At 41.3% G+C, this 22,426-nt stretch overlaps 1 protein-coding gene across 1 annotated transcript in view; it reads right to left on the bottom strand.

Moving 5' to 3' along the window:
- The window catches only part of SND1 (staphylococcal nuclease and tudor domain containing 1), a 405,871-nt gene that overhangs the window by 171,324 nt on the left and 212,121 nt on the right, over positions 1 to 22,426 (bottom strand). The window contains exon 13 of the mRNA XM_026510519.4: positions 11,787 to 11,897. Coding sequence (XP_026366304.3) covers positions 11,787 to 11,897 — 111 coding nt within the window. The remainder of the gene's footprint in view (positions 1 to 11,786; positions 11,898 to 22,426) is intronic.

Raw genomic sequence — 22,426 nt, 5'->3', positions numbered from 1 at the left:
AAATGATAGCAGAATCATATTCTCATATATAGAATTATTGTATTTCACCTATATGTGAGTGTATGTGTATCATTCGGTTCAGCAGGCAATTATTAAATGTAATACATTACTTTCAAAGTTTATTAATGTGTTACTCTTTATTTCTTACAGGTAAGACTTCAGGCCCTTTAAGGGTTAGGATTCTGTCCTTAATATTTATTAAGGTGTTTAACACAGAAGCTATGTTCACATATATTCTATAACTCAGGGTCATCTGGTTTGATTATAGTGTGCCAAGTAAAGCTGAACAAATGACTGGTGACTGACTATTGTGGAATGCTGAAAATATTTCAAACTGGAGACATGGGTAATGCCCAAGTGACTGCAGGGCCAGAGAGTGAGGCTTGCCGGCTCTCTTGGATACAGTTTCATGATCTATGTTCCAGTTCTTAAGCATCTTGGTTTTGTTACTTGGAACGATGCATAGCAGAGGAGCTAGAGCCTGGCCTCTGAGCAGAAGCAGAAGTACATTAAGGACTAGAGGAGATGGGCAACAGAGGGAACAGCAGTGTGTGGGAGCAAAGCTCTGACCACCACAAACAATGAAACAGAACAAAGTGGCAGGATTATAGGGAACTCCTACTAGACAGCACAGGATGGATGACTGAGGGGAAAGGAAAACAATTCCAACAGAAAAGGTTAAAAAGCAGAACAAAGAGTAAATAACTTGCTAAACTTCTAAAGCACCTCTCACTGTGTTTCAGGTCACACTGATGAATACAGTGTTTCAGCATGAACCAAATATAGATATCAATGAAACACAGCAGCAATAAACAATCCCTTTGGCCTTTCTACTGGCTCCTTGGTAGCTGGAGGAAGCAATAGGGTCCTGACGCTCAGAAAATCAGATATGCTGCAAGCAGGCACAGGTGCACAATGGTTGATGGGGGGGGGGTGCTAAGACTGCAGCTGAATTTTCAACAGAATCAGAATTACTGAAAAGAAGGATAGAAAAGATGGAGAGTACATGGACTGGAAATGAGAAAACTGAATCCTACGGTCAAGGGGAGGTAGGCAGACTAATGAGTCACTAGGTATTATGAGGCAATAAAGCAAATAACAAAGAACTCTAAGCCATCATCTCATCTAAAACTAATGTAAGAAGAAACCAAGACACATGCTATTGTGCCAGGGGTGACAACATATCTGCAATGCTTAGGTAAGGGGAGGGGCGGTGGGACAGATTGTGAGCTCTGTGGAGGACAACTACTAGAGAAGAGGTACCCTAGTGCTAGACTGATGGGAAACACAAGCTAATTCCACTGTCTCAGATTAGGACCAAAGGACTATTAAGAGCTGGGTAGTCTAAAGTCTTTTTGAGAAGACAAGGCCTCAAGAAAGGTGAGATCGGAAGCAATGACAGCCCCAATGATCTTGCTTTTATAACTTTCCATATCTTGATCACAAAGGCAATACATTGTCATTAGGGAAAAAAAAAAGTGGGCGCCTGGGTGGCTCAGTTGGTTAAGTGTCTGTCTTCAGCTCAGGTCATGATCCCAGAGTCCTGGGATCAAGTCCCACATCAGGCTCCCTGCTCTGCAGGGAGTCTGCTTCTCCCTCTGCCCCTCCTCCCATTCATTTTCTAAATCTCTCTCTCTCTCTCTAATAAATAAATAAACTCTTTAAAAAAAATCGTGGAACAATGATCCATAATTTTATTCCAAGATCAAAGCACCAGTAACATAATTTCTAAGTGCTTATATACACATACACCCATCCACCTATACTTTAAGAAAATTGTGGAATAGTTTTGTAGTCTCTTTTCTGCTAGAAATGATAACTAAACGAATGTTTCCTTACGTTTTAATTTTTTACATCATTCTAATAGCTGAAGATAAATCCATCACATGGATGTAAGCTCCATAACTTAATCAATCACCTACTGCTAGATGCTCATGTGACTAGAATACTATTATAAATAATGCCATGAGGAATAACTTTTAAATAAACTGTTGGGTGCTTCCCTAATTATTCCTTAGGATAAATTAATAAAAGTGGAACCGCCGTGTCATAGGGCAACGCATACTGATTCTGGTTTCCATCTCCCTTTCCTAAGGTGAACGAGCAGAACATGCCGGGCCTCAGGGACGCAGGGGATAAGGCTGTGATTTAGGTGCTTCCTCCCCATGCATCAAGATACCTACATATATCTCCACTCATAGAACTATATTTGTATTGACTAAATTGCTCATCCAAATCCCCATGAAACCATGTGTTTGTTTTTATCCCCAATGCACTTGATGAAATATTTGTCACTGGAACATGAACAAATCAGAGAAAATTTTAATGTGTGTCTTCTGACTGAGTGAAAAGCAACAGACTCACTGTTTAGAAAATGGTTTTTCCAATGTAAGCTACATTTACTGGGACTTACTAGAGAAGATTCATTGCCATTCCACTAGAAATTTGCCTCTCTGGACTTGATGCAAAAGCAAGAGGAATGGGAAGTAATCCTTCTCAACTTCTGTGCCTAAAGCTGGAGGGTAAGAGTCAGGGGCAGCTTAGGATAAAACAGAAGTGCGCGGGAGAGTTTATAAGAAATTTAGATGCAAAGAGTCCTGCAAATGAAAGAAAGCTATGAAGAGGATTTCCTCTTCGCAAGCAGCTATAAAATCCTGCACATTGATGTATCAGTGATTAATTATTCGAACTACAGTCGTCCTGAGAGATTTCCAAGGATTAGAGCAAAAGTAGGATAGGGATGCCGGTAATAGAGACTCAGCTCTCCAACCCACTCAACCACCTGACATTGCAGATGAGCCAAATCAAGCAAGCGCAGCAACCCTCAAGATGATTTCATATTAAATTAGCCAAGAGCTGGTGGAGGCTACTCAGAAGGAATCAAATTAAGGAGCCATGAATGCAGAGTATGAGGAAGGGGAAAGAGACAAGAGCCAAAGGGAATAAGCAGGTATTCAGCTACCTTGGTGGGGAACAAGTATGGCTGTGATCACAGGGAAGGCACTACTAGGTAGCGAAGTCCAAAGAAATCCAAAGCTTCTCATTCCCTGGGTTGTTCTCTACTACTTAGAACCATGATCTTAATTCCAATTATAATAAGGATTAATCTTCTGGAAAAGAACACCTATTTCGAAGTGTTTTACAGTGGTCAGGAATTGGGCAGTGGTTCTCAAATTTTAGTGCGTACCAGAATTACCTTGAAGTATGTGTTATAAGAGATTGCTGTGATTCAACGCCAGAGTTTCTGATTCAGTAGGTCTCAGGTGGAAAAATTGGGGAGAGGGGTGGCCAGTGAATTCACATTTCTAACAAGCTCCCAAGTGACAACGACATCACTGGTTGGAGGATCATACTTTGAGAATCAATGGCTTAGGTAGTCAACTTGTAAGATGTTTAAAAGAGTCAACAGTCAATGTCAAGTGTTCTCACTTTATTGTTACAATTCATTTTGGATGAAAATTACATTTCCAGTATGATTATCTTCAAATGTTATTTTGCAATACATTTGAAATATATTTGAAACCAAATATTCAGGCGTTGTGTGAAAGGAGCAGTGCCTCTTGGCCAAGAGAACAGTGAGGAGGATAAGCTGCTCTGTGGTGTGTGCAGACAAACCAAATTCGGTAGAAAGGTAACTCTAGAACTTCCTCTGAATGAATATAACCAGAGCAGACCAGTGAAAAGATCAGGCAAGGCAGATTTACTATGAGCTCGTTATTTGACCATGACCTGTAGAACCACCCACGGCTTTGTGTACAATATAGCAGAAGAACCTGATGGGTTCCAACTGTACCCCAAACCCTCATACTAGTCATCAAGATACATCTCACAGCCTGAGTTCCACAGAAGGAACCGGGGGTAGGGAGGGAAGAGAAGGATAGAATAAAGAGAGTGAGCAGATCCTCTTAATATCCTGAAGGAGAAAACTATCTGGAAACGGAGACATTATGCAGCTCTCCAGAAGTGGCCATTTGTGTTGCTTTAAATGCAGATTGATTACTGCTATTTGGATGTTGAGTGCATCATCTTTTCTGAAGAAAGGGAAAAGCTAAATTTCCCCACATTCAGCTGTATCGTCAAATCACTTCCCCACACCAGCTCTTTTAATGCATTTTCCTGTTACCACATCCACTTGCAATAGCTGATCTACCCTACTCCTCAAAAGTGAACCCCCCGCCCCGCCCCACTGACATGTGCTGAATCCCATTAACAACCTCATGACCATGACACATAACTGCAAGCCCAAAATATAGCGGGGTGTGCACTTTCAGGGTTAAAAAAGAAAGGAAGCCACTAGGATACTGAAGAGAAAGAATAGCCTTCTTTCTCTGCGCTGGCCTCCAACCTCTACTGGCATGACATAATGCAGCTGAGTGGAGCGGGCAGAAGACCATTCCCCCAACTCCAGCTTTCTAGGATACTTGGGCTAAAAACCCAACAGCACCCCAGAGTTATAGAAATCTACAACTAAACAGTAAAGGAAAGAGGAAAACTTCCAATCAAAGCTCTGTTTTTCACAGTATTCAGTAGGACCTAGTTTTATTAGAAGAAAATTTTACTTGTTGAGGTCATTAGATTGAAAGTGAGAAATCTTGGTTTATTTAAAGCTGTACCATTAAACTATTGAGAAGATAAGAACAGAGGCTGGATAGAAGAGATGAATTTCAGGGAAATGCTCTCATGGGAAAATTTAATAGCAATGAGAGATGGAATAAAAAAAAGATGTAAGGCAGGCAGTGTTAATAATGGAAAGGGAGAAAGGAGGAGGGGCTAAGAAAACAGGAGGAAAAGCGAAGAAATAGGGAAAATCCCAATTTCCAGAGGTACTATTAAAGTTATTTAATGTCGGTCCCTCCGAGATTACATGCTTTGTAAGGCTTGAGTCTATTATCTTTTTTCTTCATTACTATTATCCCCAATGCCTGGGACCCAGGATACACTCAAGAAAATGAGAATGGAGAAAAGAAATGAATGCAAAGCCATCACATGCAAGATAAACCTGCCTTGAACAACTATTCCCAGAAGAGGAATGATCTGTTTTCTTGGAGAGCTGGTTAACTCATGTAATCTATATGTTGTGATAGGCTATATTAGTTTTAAAATTTCAAAATACACAAATTCAACACCGGTTTTCTCACTGGATAGATACATACAGACGAAACTTGCTTTTTATTAAGACATTTAACCAATCCGAACTGTGTCAAACCAGTAGTGTTGAGCTCTTCCATTTAAGAATCCTAAAGCCAGAGGTTTTAACTTAGCAATGGCAAGTGCTGGTGAGGAAGTTTTCACATTTCGTTCATAACCAGTATTGTAAATGACAGTTAAATTAAAGATACAGAGAAGAGGGACCCTATCCAAAAGTTCTGTATTTTTTTCAAGAAACAGCTTTAAAAAAAATTGTTTTCAACTACTGAAATTTTGTGGAAAAACATCTATAAATCAGAAAGAAAGTGGAGCTGCTCTGGCTAGATTAAGAGTAGGTGACCAAAAGTACCTCTTTCCCAGTGGTACTGAAAGCACTTCAGTGGAAATGCAAAATAAACTTAAAATTCACTGCTACAAATGCATGGAAATGGTAAGCCTGCCTTGGCCCTCAATAACTACATTACCAAGAGAGAATGTTACTTCAGTTTCCCTCTTAATAATGACTACTGATATCGGCCTAGGAAATAGTTAGCGAGTTCTAGCCTCCTGATCAAAGTCTGTGATGGAAATGCCAGCACAGGTTTCCTAGAGGTTCCAGCAGAGAGAAGTCAAACCGGGAGGGCGCTGTCAACCACACTAGGTAAAAGCAAGAGACATTTGATAGGATTTTAATCAAAGACTGGTGTTTATGGGGTTTGGAGATTAGAGGTGCAGAGGTCAGCAAGGCAGGAGCACTAGCTGTTTTTGTTTTTAAAGAAAGGGAATGTTGCAAGGTTTGTTCCACCGGAAACATGAGTCCCTGTGGAGCCTGGAAAGACAGGGAGCCCAGGCAGAGCTGAGACGGGGGCAGGACTCTGCTTGCCTTGCAAAGATGGAGGACACCACCAGTTTTCTGAATCTGCAGTGCGCCGGGCGAGAAAGTGGATGCACACAAAAAAGATAAGGGAGAGTCTGCCCTTGTCTCTTCTCATGAGATAACCCTAACCTCATTATGTATGTCCAGAATGAATCTAAATTCATTTAAATCTGCTCAGACACTAGATTGTTCGATGCAATTGCTTTCCCACAGTCTAGCTGGGGCATCACTTTCTTTTTTGAATATATACATCCTTCTGTTGAAATTACAAAATCTTAGAATTAAGAGGTGCCTTAAAGGAATAAAGCCCCAACACTGAGCTAACATAACTTCTGTGTTTTCCTGCAACAAGTCACAGATTCTAACAGTTTCTAGGAAATTTTAAAATATTACATTTTTAAATCAAGTTACTGGTAGCTTCGGGAGAATGCACACAGATGATATCCCCCGGGTCTGGATGTCCAAGGAAAACAAGGCACACAGCCAGGCTTTGATCTGGTTCCAAGCATTACCAGCTCATCTTCGGTGCCCACAGCAAGCTCAACAAACCCCACTTGGAAGACCTCTTAGAATGCTAAGGAAATTCACATTCTGGCCTACTTAAAATTAAACTGGAAGTGTTATACCAAATACACAGGCTAGAGTATGAGAGAAAATACGAAGGGTCCCAATAATGACTCAGTATCTTGGAAATATCTCAGAAGGATAGGAGACAGATTCTCTGAAGGAGTCAAAAGCCCCACCTTAAGTTTAGAACACCCATCAAGCCAAGTAATGCAGTGAGGCAGCTGAGCAAGAAATACTGCAATAAAACGAAAACTGAAAATGTTGGAAAGTCCATATGGGGATGGAAAATCAGGGTGGTGCAGAAAAGACATGATGTGTCAGACTCCCAACAAAGCCCGTACAAGCAGGAACCGAGTTCAGGAGTGACAACACGAAGCATGGGTCAGCTGCATATAAAGTCTATTTTACTAAAAACATGACGTACACACACACACACACGAACTCTCAGAAGCCTGGGACAAAAATCAAGGGCTTTTCAATGGAGCCCACGAGACAAGCAAGGTGTGAGAGTACCAGCAAAAAGTCCGAAACCTTATCTTGCCAGGACACAAGGTAACGAGGGAGGAGGCAGCTGATGATAGACAACTGAACTGGAAAGGAAGGCACCTATTGGGAATTAGGTGTTTATTTATCCTTTCAACAAAAAATGATGTGCTTTCCTCTAAATATACCAGCTACTGGAGGTATAATGAAGGTTTCCCAAAAGCAGAAAGGCATGTGAAAGAAGGGGTCCCGAAGGGGGTCAGCACACTGAACAGAGTCGCCGAGGTGGTATGAGCTTGTTTCTGGCAGCCAGGTGGATACGCTGGAAAGTAGCAGGTAAACTTCAAACTGGTACTCTTCCTCCCCCTGTCTCTCTCCTGGCTTTCCCATGAGCATATAACGCATCACTCCCGGAACTCCAGTCATATGGTCTGAGCAAGAGCGGCAGAATAGAGCCCCTTGCAGGGGAAGCAGCGGCTGCAGAGCCCTGAGAAAGCTCATCAACTCCTGCGCAGGCAGCTGCGCTGACCCACGAAGGCAGCCGCGTTAACAGGCTGCCCTTTCCCCAAAGCTTACAATGCTTCTCTAAAACGATTAATGGCCAAGCAGTGCTGCGGAAAGCAAAGTCAATGGAAGAGCACTGTGCACCAATGCTGGTACCACTAGTGATAACCAGAGGGAAAAATGGGAATCTAGAGGTCAGGGACAAAGCCATCTGTTGAAATCAACACTCCTGTGGGGAAAGACTAAAGAAAATGCTGGCCTTGCTACATTACCTTCATCCACATATTATTTACCTAACAAGTTCCAGGATGAAAGACTGATATGAATATAGCAGATGTTATTAATTTGGCCTTTGCTAAAGCATTAGACACAGCACCTCAAGAAATTGTACTTGGGAAATTAATTCAAATTGGCCTGGTTCAGCACACAATCACCAAAGATTAAAAAGTAGCTGAAGGATGATAATCAGAAGACAGTTAAGTGACAGTCCATGCAGTGAGAGACTTGGGGTCGACACCAAAGCCATTCTTCTTTGGGGGTTCTATTCAGGGTCCAGGAAAGGAGTAAACAACCCGCTAATGAGATCTGCAGAGGACACTAAGCTGGGAGGTGGAGGAACCACACCGACAGGGGCATAAAATTACAAGGCAGAGTTCAACTGGAAAAAACAGCTGATCTATCTAGGGGAAAACAACCTTAACTCGAATAATATTCGAAAGACAGGCAGGATAAGGGGCAGCAGAAACATGTAAAAAGAGCTCTGACATGCTGTAATGTGACAGAACCAGGTAAGAATGCTAAGGGAACATGAGGAGTGTATCATGGGGAAATGGAGTGCTTCAAAGTGAAAGCAAACTAAAAGCAGAGTACCAGCAAATAGGTGGTCTTCAAGCGAGGTCAACTCTACCACTAAAATGGGGGGAGAGGACATTCTGAACTGAAAATATCTTTTAATGGCTACAAAACCACCATTCCCATCTGGCAGGTGTTCCAGTCTTTCTTGGATCTTACAATACTGTTTAAAGGAAGACTCACAGGTCACGCTGCCATTTCTCCTACCTCTTTATGAGATCTGTACTGCCTTATGGCAACTCCTCACAGGCTTGGGGAAGTGGTTAATTCCTCTCTGTTTACTCAACCTACAATGACCCTGAAGCCAGTATTTCCACCGCCAGTCTGAAAGCAATGGCTCAACACAATTATCTCTAGGCTGCTCACAGCTTTAACAGACAAGCATGTCGTGACATTGATTCTGCTTAAAATGAGTGCTAAAGAGGTTGTTTTCTTCCGAATTTCACTATCCTCAATACCCAAAAAACAAATAATCCAATTAAAAAATGGGCAGAGACAATGAACATTTTTTTCCAAAGACGACATACACACAGCCAAAAGACACAAGAAAAGATGCTCAACATCACTGATCATCAGGGAATGTAAATCAAAACTACAATGAGATATCACCTTGCACCTGTTAGAATGGCTAAAATCAACACAAGAAATAACAGGTGTTGGTGAGGATGTGGAGAAAGGGGAACCCTCTTCCACTGTTGATGGGAATGCAAACTGGTACAATCACTCTGGAAAGCAACATGGAGGGACATCTGCTGGGTGGCTCAGTTGGTTAAGCATCTGCATTCAGCTAAGCTCATGATCCCCGAGTCTAGGATCAAGTTCCGCACCAGGCTCCTTGCTCAGCGGGGAGCCCGCATCTCCCTCTGCCTGCCTCTCCCCCTCTCTGACAAGTAAATAAATAAATAAAATCTTAAAAAAAAAAAAAAAAAAAAGAAAAGAAAAAGAAAACAATATGGAGGTTTCCCAAAAAGTTAAAAATAGAACTATCCTATGATCTAGCAATTGCACTACTAGGTATTTACCCAAAGAATACAAAAATACTAATTTGAAGGGATACATGCACCCCAATATTTATAGCAGCATTACCTACAACAGCCAAATTATGGCAACAGCCCAAGTGTCCACTGACTGATGAATGGATAAAGAAGTGGCATGTGTACACACACACACACACACACACACACACACCCCCCACACACCCCGGAATATTACTCAACCATAAACAAGAACAAATCCTGCAATTTGCAACAACATGGATGGAGACAGAGTATAATGCTAAGTGAAATAAGTCAGAGAAAGACACATACCATATGATTTCACTCATATGTGGAATTTAAGAAGCTAAATAAACAAGGAAAGGGGGGAAAAAAGAGGGAGGCAAACCAAGAAACAGACTCTCAACTATAGAGAACAAACTGCTGGTATCAAAGGGGAGGTGGACCGGGGAAATGGGTGATGGGGATTAAGGAGGGTGCTTCCTATTGTGATGAACACCGGGTGATGGAGGCACTGTACCGTACACTCGAAACTAGTATTACACTGTATGTCACCTGGAATTTAAATAAAAACTGAAAATATAATCTATAAAAAAAGCTTTCACTATCCATACTCATCAAACACAGCACACGTAGCTATTTCCAACAGCATAGTAAGACAGCTTATTGGGGTGGCTGGCTGGTTTAGTCAGTAGAGCATGTGACTCTTGGTGTCAGAGTCGGGAGTTCAAGCCTTCCATACTGAGTGTATTGTTTACTTTAAAAAAAAAAAAAAGATAAAAAAAAAAGATTAAAAAAAAAAAGAAGGTGGTTTGTTTTGGCCTTACTTTCTAGAGCAGCTAAGCAAATTATTTTCATGTGTATCTGCCTGTCACAAATATTCCCTAGTGGCAGAGTGACACTGGGCCAAAAACAGGAGTCTAGATCCCATTGTATTTCCTGCTATGCTGGGAACTTACAACCTGTTTTTCAAGTTACCACCAGGTCACGCTGAGCCCACCCACAGGCTGAGCACAGACTCACCCTCTGAATCCCACTGAAGTGCGGTCTAATCACTACCCATTTCCTAGGGTAGGTAGGTCATCAAATAGTACTTAGCGATGTGAAGCTGCATTTCCCAATATGGGTTCTTTCAGCCAGGCCGTCTCAGTGATAATATAGTTAGGAAGAGAAGAAAGAAGTGAGGAAGGATCGAGAGAAACACCAATTATGGATTATGTATCACATTATTTTCTGCTGGCCATTAAAGAGCCTTAAACAACCAAAGATACTGGTGTTTTCACTGAACTCTTTGTGTTCATGAATTAGGTTTTGGATGGGGCCTCTTGGGAAAAACCCACAAGAAAGAATCCAAAAAGCCACAACAGTCTGACAGACTAATTTCTTAGCTGACACTCTACAGATGCTCTATCCATCAGGATGTGACATGGTGTTAGAGGTAAATGTCACATATCAGGGCACTGTTCTGGGCCAAAGAGCAAAAGAAGTGATCTCAATGACAAAGTCTGAGTATAGATAACATGTGCCCAAACTCATTCCTCCTCAAACTGTACAGCATAACCTGGCAACTACCACACTTCTAGAACTAAACAAGCGGCTGAGTGCGACATACGCCTCTCTGAAACAGTGTCTATATTTTCGTTGAGCCCAAGCGGTCTGCTGTACCCAAGTCAGCTCAAGACCAGCTCATTTTTTGCTCTTTCCTGGGAAGCACCAAACTACCAGCACCACCCAGTGACAGAATCTCTGTTAGTAAGAGCCATAAGGAACATCACTGGTAAGAAACAACACCGAGCAGTATGCATGTCCTTGGGGCAACCAGCCACAGGAATGAAGGACAAGAGTAAAATATCACAGGGCTTCTCAAATGCTCTCCTGCCAGCTGTCAGAGTGTGAAACAAAAACTCATTTCCTAATAAATGTTTTCATTTCCTTTGTACATGACAAAAGGTCAAGAGGTGATAAATGGGAGGGACTGGGGAACAGAGGTCTCTGGAGGCAAGAACCTGAGGCAAATGTCCTGCACACACAAGCAGAACTTCACTGTTAGTCCCAGGGAATGATAGGATGGTGGTGGTAAAAATATCTTATATTCTCACCTACGATTCATTTTACATCCATATGAGATCATATCTAATTTATGCCTATTTTGCAGATTTAAAAAAAATGGAGGCCCAAGTGTACTTAATCAAGGTTACACAGCACACTCAAACTGTGCCCCTTTTCTTTTGATAGGGGACAAACTGGGATAAAAGCATACTACAAGCTTTCTCAGCACACTGGCTTCCATCACATTCTCTCAGGGATAGGCAGGATAGTGGGAAAGAAAAAAAGTGGGGCTGTTGGTCTCAATGTGTTCACTTTAAAATTCTTCATCTCACCTGGCCTCTGCAGCAAGCAGCTCGTCATAGTGAGAGGACCGCTGATCGTCATCTTGCCGGTATCTGATCACCGTGGCTAGACCTTTGCTGACAAGGGCCTCAGCAATGTTTCTGCAACAGAAAAGATAGGTCAGTGAGCACTAGAGGTGCATATGGGGCTCAGTCAACAGAAATAATAACAGTTAGCACCTGGAGGTCTTAACGCATCCTGACACAGGGAGGGAGAAACCAAGGATTTCAAGACCAATGAGTTGCTAAGCTAGAAATCCAAATAAAAGGTGAAATAACAAAGTTCCCTAGCTCAGCATCTTTCTGGTTACTACAGTCAGATGCTATATCAATCCATACATAAACACTAGCAGAAAATATCTGTAAAAAGCCCACATTAGGCAGGGCTATTTACAGAATTATATTATAAACAAGTCACTACCCTCAAGAAAAGTCTTCTCTAAAATATCAGGCACACAGATAAAAAACAAAACACCTAAAAGCATGACCTATATTTCTTAAAATCTCCTTTCTAGCCTATACTGTAACTAGAAAAATGCCTTGCTCCAGCTTGGTAATGTTAGAAAGGTTAGTCTAACATAACACCCCAGTGCTTTGCGTCTCCTCAGAACTCCTGACAGTGGCTCTTCCACCCCAAAGGGGCTTTTAGAAGGTAAGGCTATGAATGAATTTGGTGGCAGGCGGGGGTGGGGTGGAGTGGTGGTGGTGTTCCTACGGTGGAATGAAAATTCTTTATGAAGAAATGGAAAGAGATGGCGGAAAATTAGGTTAAAAAGTATAAAGTCAGAGATGACCAGCTTTGGAGCAATACTTCAAATAAAGAGTCTTTTTAGGACTACAGAAATATTCAGATTAAAACCCTGCTTAAAGCAATTCTCAAATGTGTCGAATCTTCTTTACTCCACCAGAATAAGAGGTGCCACTGTCAGTGGCCTCTATATACTCTAACCAGAGCAGAGTATGTTGGAAAGGACTCTCAGACAACAGATAAAACATATTTGCACGATAGCTCCCCAAGCTGGAAAGGGACCTTTGATGTGAAACAAAAGAAGCTGCGAACTGCAAAAACAAATTTTTCATAAGTTACCTGTAGCAAGCACTGGAGGACAAAAGGCACGATACTACTGGGGCAGAGTGATGGTTATGTCTTTCTTTGTGTCTGTCATAGTTACACCAAAGGCCCCACTCAAACCATCTGGTTAGCTGCCCTTCAGGGAGGAGGTAGGGTAAGCAATAGGCTACTGTACCATATGCTATGATTTAGTGTTGTATAGAACTGTAGTTAACTCTTAACACTCTAGTGTTTAGAACCTCAGACTCTGGAGCTGCTGGAAGCTGGACTAACCACTCCTTGTGCATGTTTAAGCCACTGAAAGGTTCTCTTCATCAAAACCCAGGAATTTACTTTTTTAAAAGAAGACGAAAAAAATATGTGCGGTAGAGAAAAGAGGACAAGATGCTACGGCTGACTCTCTCTCATTATGTGCCCCTCTGCTGCCTGTTTATCTACTGCCAGCACGATATTAATATCTCCAAACCGCCACGGAATTAGCACTTCTCAAAATCCACTCCCACAAAGAGGCTGCTTTGCTGGCCACCCTGTCTCCTGAGTCACCGCACAAGCGTGCTGGCAAACGCTGTCATTATCGCAGAGTTGGGTTTGGCAGCGTGGAGAATGCCAACAGCCCCGAATCAGCAGCTGTAGCTATTGATATATGGTGAGAATTTAACTAAGGGTGTTACCAAGAAGCCCCCAAAGGGCAGGACAGCAGCTCCACCCACCAACGGGTCAGACAGGAGACTGGGGGGCAACTCTACCTGCGGCAGGGTGAGATGTTGTGGCGATGTGAAATGCCCAAAGAACAAAGACATATTTGTTATTGCATTTTGAACTTCTGCGCGCTGACATTTTACAGTCAATACAGGGAGTTAGGAGGAGAAAGCTGGAATGACTGAGCAGGCAAGAAAAGACTCACACAAATAAGCCTCTACATAAAAAGATAAGAGAAAGCGAAGCAAAACAGCACAAATGTTTAATGATCCACCCCTGTTAATGCTGCTCAAATCAATTCACAGAACTGAACTGGGTACCTACAAGGCCAGCAGAGAACCAAGGGCACAATCCTTCCCTTCTGTATCCTGTCAGCTGACACATTATTAGACAAAGCAGATAAGGCCTCGGATTCCCACTCTACAACCTGCCCAATACCAGCCTCTCCCTTCTCTCCACAGCTTAGGGCATAAGCCATGTTCTCTTCACTTCTCATCCCTAATTACAGATTTCTTCTCGGGGAACAGTGGTGCTGGTGCTTAGTGAGCAGTGAGCAGAGTAAAAACATGAAATAATAACAGCTGTCATTACTGGGTGTTTACTACAAGCCAGGCATGTGAAAATAACATCACATGTATTTTATTCTTGGTGTATATTCCCCTGCGAAGATTCATCACACCATCTTACAATTATTAATTGACTATCTTCCTTTCTAAATTATGACATCTGAGAGGCCAGGGTTGCATCCTTCTGCACTGAAGTGCCTAGCCCAATAGCTGGCATAAAGTAGGCAGTACCTATTTTCTGAATGAACTTAGTTTATTTAGGATAATTTTTAAATGTGGCAAAATCACAGTACATTCCTTTAATTTTTGTTTTAATACACCCTGAAAATTGAGATACTCTTTGGAGTGTCAGAAAAACACCCAACGGTTTTGGAAATATAGCCCTGGAACATTATTATCCTAAGCAACTATTAACCAACCTTGCCCAGCATAGAATTAAGGACAAAAGCTTTCTATGTGCCTTACCAGGTTTGTCTTTCCCCTCCCTGCTATCTAAAATTTGAATTTAAAGAGAATGAAACGGAGAGAGAGGAAAATGGAATTAGCCTAGATCCATGTACTTGACTCTCTCATTCATTTCTTTTGGCTACTAATGAAAGGTCAGGAGATTTTCCCCTTGGCCAAAGATGGCTCAGAACCTGACACGGGTATATTTATCAGTTGCCCAGTGAAAAAAAGAGAACATTAAATTATGTGCCATGGCATTAGGCTGCTTTAGACAAATTTATAAGTTCTGCTTTCTTGAGTGTATCAGTAATTCTACTCCAATTACACATGTCTGGATCAAATGGATAATTCACAATCAGCATACAAAAAGGACCTAACAGCCTTGGAAGTCTAACAGGAAATCATCTCTCTGTATCAGCTAGAAACACAAAGAATTGGTGCTGGGATTGAAATGCTTCTCCCAAAAAAAAGAGAAATTTAGGTTCTGGTAAAAGTGAACCGTTGCCATCAGGCATGATCAGGTATTCCTGATACAAACACAAACAACTTAGGCCTCACGTACAGCCGTTCTCAAAAGGTCTTCATGTAGTTGACATCTTCCCTGCCCACTTGTTTCCCCGGCAAGCAGGTTGCAAAAAGCTCATACTTCCCCATTTTAAGATACCTTTGAGACCATGGGGTAGTATACTCTGTCAACACAGTGACAGGTGTTCTATGCCCTTACATGAGAAGAGGATTCTTAAAAAGTAGATTTGGTAGTTTATAGGTTTCCAGGAAGGCCTCCATCTCTTCCAGACTGCTTAATTTATTGGCATAAAGCTGTTGATAAAAGTTTCTAATAATCCTTCCTATTTCATTGGTGTTGGTTGTGACCTCTCCCTTTTCATTCATAATTTTATTAATTTGGGTCCTTTCTCTATTCTTTTGGATAAGTCTTGCCAGTGGTTTGTCATTTTTATTTATTCTTTCAAAGAACCAGCTTCTAGTTCTGTTGATCTGCTCTACTGTGCTCCTGGTTTCTAATTCATTGATCTCTGCTCTAATCTCGATCAACTGCTTTCTCGTGCGTGGATTAAGCCTGTTCCTCTGTTGCTGTTCCAGCTTCTTGAGGTGAGAATATAAAAACTGCATTTTAGATTTTTCTGTTCTTTTGAGTGAGGCTTGGATGGCTATGTATTTTCCCCTTAGGACTGCCTTTGCAGTGTCCCATAGGTTTTGGACCGTTGTGTTTTCATTCTCGTTGGTCTCCATAAATTATTTAAATTGATTTTTGATTTCCTGGTTTATTGAATCATTCTTGAGCAGGATGGTTCTTAGTCTCCAAGTGTTTGAGTTTCTTCCAAATTCTTCCTTGTGGTTGAGTTCCAATTTCAAAGCACTGTGGTCTGAGAATATGCAGGGAATAACTTCAGTCTTTTGGTATCGGTTGAGACCTGTTTTGTGACCCAGAACATGGTCTATTCTTGAGAATGTTCCATGGGCATTAGAATAGAATGAGTATTCTTTTGTTCTGGGGTGTAGTGTTCTATATATATCTATGAGGTCCAACTCGTCTAGTATGGCATTCAAAGCTCTTGTTTCTTTGTTGATTTTCTGCTTAGGTGATCCATCTATTGCTGATAGTGGAGTGTTGAGGTCCCCTACTATTAACGTATTTTTTTCTATATGTCTCTTTATTCTGGTTAAGAGTTGGCTTGTGTATCTTGCTGCTCCCCTGTTGGGGGCATATATATTTATATCCAAGACCTACAAAGAACTTCTCAAACTCAATACACGGGAAACAAACAAATCATAAAATGGGCAGAAGATATGAGCAGACACTTTTCCAGTGAAGACATACAAATGGCTAACAGACACATGAAAAAATGATCAAAATCATTAGCCATCAGGGAAATTCAAATCAAAACCACACTGAGATTCCACCTTATGCCAGTCAGAATGGCAAAAATAGACAAGGCAAGAAACAACAATTGTTGGAGAGGATGTGGAGAAAGGGGATCCCTCCTACATTGTTGATGGGAATGCGAGTTGGTACACCCACTCTGGAAAACAGTGTGGAGGTCCCTTAAAAAGTTAAAAATTGAGCTACCCTATGATTCAGCCATTACACTACTGGGTATTTACCCCAAAGATACAGACGTAGTGAAGAGAAGGGCCATATGCACCCCAATGTTCATAGCAGCATTGTCCACAATAGCTAAATCGTGGAAGGAGCCGAGATGCCCTTCAACAGATGACTGGATTAAGAAGATGTGGTCCATATATACAATGGAATATTACTCAGCTATCAAAAAGAACGATTTCTCAACATTTGCTGCAACATGGACGGCACTGGAGGAAATAATGCTAAGTGAAATAAGTCAAGCAGAGAAAGAAAATTATCATATGGTTTCTCTCATCTATGGAACATAAGAATTAGGAAGATCGGTAGGAGAAGAAAGGGATAAAGAAAGGGGGGGGTAATCAGAAGGGGGAATGAAGCATGAGAGACTATGGACTCTGAAAAACGAACTGAGGGCTTCAGAGGGGAGGGGGGTGGGGGAATGGGATAGGCAGGTGATGAGTAGTAAGGAGGGCACGTATTGCATGGTGCACTGGGTGTTATACGCAACTAATGAATCATCGAACTTTACATCAAAAACCAGGGATGTACTGTATGGTGACTAACATAATATAATAAAAATATTATTATGAAAAAAATTATAAGGAATATTCTGAGTAGATATATAGAAAAAAAAAGTAGATCTGAATTATAGTAGTTTATAACAGATCACATTTTTGCCTGCCTTCCCACCCCTAACCGCTACCCCAAGACTAGAATACAACACGCTGATAGGTCAGATAACTAAGATTACCTTGATATATGTGTGTAATTTTGAAACAAACTTACAGAAAAGTTGGACATACTGTATGCATCAAAGAACATGCCATCCTTCTTTGATCCATTTTCGAGGGAGTAACCCACCTGTTATACCCTTATCCCCAAAACCTTTAGTGTGCATTCTCTATAAACCAGGATATTTTCCTACAAAATCGAAAAATAATGAGTAGAACCAGGATACCAATAAGGACACATTACTATTACTACCATCTAATCCACAAACCCTACTCAAATTTTGCCAATTATTCCAATAGAATACTTAAGGGGAAAAGAGGAACCATGCTTCCTTAGTCTAGGACAGTTCCACAATGTTTCTTAGGCTACCCCATGGACTTGACACTTCTGAGGAGTACAGGCCAGTTATTTTGGTTTGTCTGATGTTTCTTTGTGATCAGATGCAAGTTATCCATCTTTGGCAGGAACATCACAGAAGTGATGGATGTACTGCTCCCTTGGCCTGCTATGAGATGTACAATGTACTGATAACATTCACTTTGATCACTTGATTAGGGTAGTGTCTATCAGGTTTCTCCACTGTAAAGTTACTCTTTTCCTCTTTATGACTGATAGGTATTTTTTGAAGAGACCCTTTGAATTATATAATTTTCATCCCTCAAATTCCCAAGTTATTCATTTATTTAATTACATCAATATAATGTCATTTTATTTAAAGTCATAATCCACTGTACTATCATTATTTGTTGTGATACTGAAATTGTTCCCAATCTGGCTAGAGGGAGCCATGTCAAGCTGGTTTCTGTTTCCTCTGGACATGCCCCCACCCCATCATTCCTTGAGCACTTCTTTGCTTTCCGGTATAACAACATGTCCCAGGCTTATCTTGTACGGTTTTCTGCAGCTCTGAAATTAGCCATTTATCTAAATAGCCCACATTTACATCTTTATTTCTATACGTTTATTTCTATATCAATCTATAACTACTGAAAACCATGTGCGGCAGTCATGAAAATGTGCCTCTCGGATCTCTGACTGCAGGAAGTGTAATTGACTGACAGTCCCAGCTGCTGTGCTCTGAAATCCATCACTGCTTCAGCCAAGGCTATGCTTCCCACCAGCTGCTCCTTGCCTGAGCACAGCAGATACTAAGGCGGGCCTATTGCTGAGAGATGTGGGACTCCGCTGACGGTAACTTTGGCTTGAGGACTCCTTGCTGGCTTTGTGGTAACTCTCTTAGAACTTGGACAGCTTAGACTTTTCCAATTCAACCTTCCTTTCCTCCCACCCTTTGCCACAGAGATTAGGACTGCACTGCAGTCTGATGGTAATTCCAGCTCCCTTCCCATTTTCCCACCCAAGGGTTTTCCCCCAATTAATCTGTTTCATGTCTAATTCTCTCTTGGCATCAGCTTTTTAGGGAACCTGAACCAACACACCATGAGTTCACAAAGATACCCACGATCCCACTCCAACACGACAGAGTTCATTTTCATTTTCTTCCTTTCCATATTTGTATTTCCCTTCTGATAGAAACCTGGCTTCCATTATCCTTAATAGTTTTACTTATAGGAAAACCTTTACTATATACACACATACACTGTCTCACTCACTCACATATCTTGTGACTTCCATGATTTGGTCCTAACAGTAGAGCTAACTTAAAGAGAATGCATAACTTGATAAAACAGAACCTGGGTTACATGGGTAAGTATTTCAAGAGTAGGCACAGAGAGTAATTCCATAACTCACACACTTGTGCACATGCCTACACACCCCCCTTCATTCTCCATCCGAATAGGGATAACATATTAACTCAATGGCTCTGGCTCACAGATCTTCATCTAGCTGTTTGAGCTTAACATTTTCCACTTAGAAAACATCTACATTTTATCAGTCACTGAATTGTCCATGGAGATTGCAAAAGCAGAATATTTTCCTCAGGCAAACATACACATGGACACATTCGGAATAATGTAAGCCTATAAAGATATGCTTCTACACTACATTCTAGTCAAGGCAAAAGGAAGGGTTGAAAGATAACAGCTCAATTCATTCACAAAAGTCACACTGTCTAGATCAGAGGTTCATATCTCATATGTGTGCATGCATCCACAAACACACATTTTCCATACAATGTCTTTACAATAACTTCAAGGCCCTGTAGTCAAATTTCATAAACCAAGCACAATATGCACCCCATGGCTATTCACTGTGAGAACATGGATCTGACAAGACATGAGGCATGTAGCCTGGCCCTCTGTCACCCAAGACCCTCAAAGACGCCAATGTCTTAAAGCCAGAAAACTGCCTTCTCATCCTTTTCACATTGGCTATACCTTTGCCATAAAGACAAGCTTTCTCACAAGTGCTGGGATGGAGATCCCCAGCTGACATGGTTCCAATATTGATTTCTAACATACCAGATGGCTCATCTCACTTTTCCTCAGCTATACAGGGATGTTCTACTGTGGGGCTGAACCAGAGAAGCTACAGGGTACTGATGTCTTTCTTTACAAATAGGTAAGAGAAAAGGAAGGAGAGAGAGGTCACCATAGGATTTGATAAGAAGGTAGAAAGCAGCAAGGACTAGAAAGCTATTTTCTTTAGAATATTAGGTCCACCTGTACTCATATGGTTCGCTCTCCACTCTAAAAGATAGTGCAGAAGTGCGGAAAATGATTAACAGCTAACAGGGCCAAAAGCTAGGCTCCCTTTAGATCTTCTTTAGGAGTTCACACTAAGACCTCTAATATCCATGCCCTTTGAGGCAGGAACCTGACAATTTCAGGCCTGAGACAGACTTGGTTTTTATAGGCTGACAAAACAGGCTATAAAGGGCGAGAGTGAAATTCTAGATGAGAGGCATGTACAGACAGTGGGCAATGAATAGGTCTCTTTTATCATGTACTGTTTTTCAACTAGGCCTCAAACCAGGAAAAAGTCTTACAGAGCAACAGGTAGCTTCCAAAACTCAGCATGATGACAACTTCAAGGGGTAACACATTGCCCCTCCCACCCAGGGTCTTTTATCCTCCAATCTCCACTGACTGAGGTCCCATGAATCTGGAACAATGATGCCCCTTCCCCCCATTTTGTTCTTAAAACACATCCAAGAGGCACTTCCTACATAATGAAGCAGCATATGTAGACAGGAGATTGTTTTAGAAGCATCAATAATTAGCAACATCTGAGGTGGCACACAACATCCTTTACAGATTTACCAAATCTCTCTCCTGCCATACATATTCCCTATTTTTTTACTTTCCCTTTGAAATAATGTAATTCTAAAAATAACTAAAATGGATATTTTTTTTAATCTTTTAACCTTTAAAGGCTCCTTTTTTCATTTAATAAGTCCTATCACTAGGATGACCACCAAAGGCTCTGAACAGTGGCTAGAGACTTTCCCAGAATTCATGACACAAATTGAAAACAAAGAGGAAGCTTCAAATGCCTCGATGTCCCTCGACAGGGTCAGCCAGAGACTAGGGTGAAATGAGGGAGAAAAGCAATGATTACCAAGGGCTCTATTAAGGTGCCTGGAGTGTTCAGAGAGGACATCCTTGCTCCTAACTCAAGAGACCCACCAACTCAGCTGTCGTTATGTGGAACATAAGACACGGTGTGACCCACAGAGAAGCATGACCCCAGAAAGCCAGACTCAAGAACGAGCAAGTACGGAATGAGACTGATCTGAGCAACCTTAGAAGCAAATCAGGCAACAAAACAAATGAAACCAAAACAAAGAAACCCCACCCTTCTGAACAAAACTCTCCAGTAAGTTTTAGTTCACATTTAATGAGCATTAAGAAGATGTACAGGTTCTAAACACAACTGTTCTGTCGATGAGAGCATTTTCTAGAGACTGGAGTTGAGATATGAAAGTCAAGAACTCTTGGAACAACGACTCTGTCTTCTCTTTGTACTTTAATGAATCCTAATCGTTCTTCCTCAGCAGGAGGAGGGGGGAGAGGGAGGGGAAGAATGAAGACTGATGGAGACTGACTTCAATTTGAAGAACTCAAAAGGATACACAATTCAAATGAAACCAAAGGAGACTCATAAATGGGCAGACTGGCAGAAATGAAGAAAGGAAGAAAAAAAAGGAAGAAAGGACGGCGGGGGCGGGGGAGAAAGGGAAGATGGAAGGGAAAGGAAAAGAAAAAAAAATCATTCAGTGAATAAATTACTGCTTTGTAGACAGATAAATCCTTGAATCCCCACAGCACACATCCATCAAAACTTCATTATTGATAATAGGCTTACTCCTGAGCACTGACAAAAGCCTCTCTAGCTTCAGAGGCCATGTCCCACTGAGCAACCAACAGTACTCTTCAGTTGAGGAAGAAAAGAAATAAAAGCAAAGATACCTAGAGACCAGGATTTCAAAAGTGGGTAATGAAGAGATGTCACTTCATATTCAACCTGCCCAAAATAGCAAATTCTCTACTCCAAAGTGTCTCTGAGCCATATCATACCCATTACCTTATTTCCACTCATGTGCCACATGAGGTCATACCTACTCTTGACCTCCTGAAAGAACAATTAACAGACAGGGAAATAAGATGGAAATATACTTGGAAGCAGCAGAATTAAACATCTAATCCACTATATAACTCTGGCTAGTGGAGAGAAAAGTGCTGAAAAATATGGGTCAAAGTGATTTAGAAAAGGAGGGGGAAGAAGCATAACATCAAATAGTTATATAAAATAGTTATGCTTACTAAATAGACAATTTTATTCTGCCCCCGGGACTTCTGCAGTGCTGTAATCTTATTGCCACCTCTTACATGATAGTTTCATTTATTCAGCAATATCATGGTTATGACTTTCTAAGACAAGGAAATCTGTGGTATTATACTCTATTATGCTGGCTCCTCTGAGTCTCACTGCACTTACCAGCCACATCTGAGACAGTTGGGACAATGATGGCCGCTGGATGAAGTAGGAGGGGCATATTAAATATAAGTGGCAATAAAACGATGTCCACCTTCAAATACCTAAGATT

Source organism: Ursus arctos, unplaced genomic scaffold (genome assembly GCF_023065955.2).
Source record: "Ursus arctos isolate Adak ecotype North America unplaced genomic scaffold, UrsArc2.0 scaffold_3, whole genome shotgun sequence".
Classification (NCBI taxonomy): Eukaryota; Metazoa; Chordata; class Mammalia; order Carnivora; family Ursidae; genus Ursus; species Ursus arctos.
This window is presented reverse-complemented; position numbering and strand designations above follow the sequence as displayed.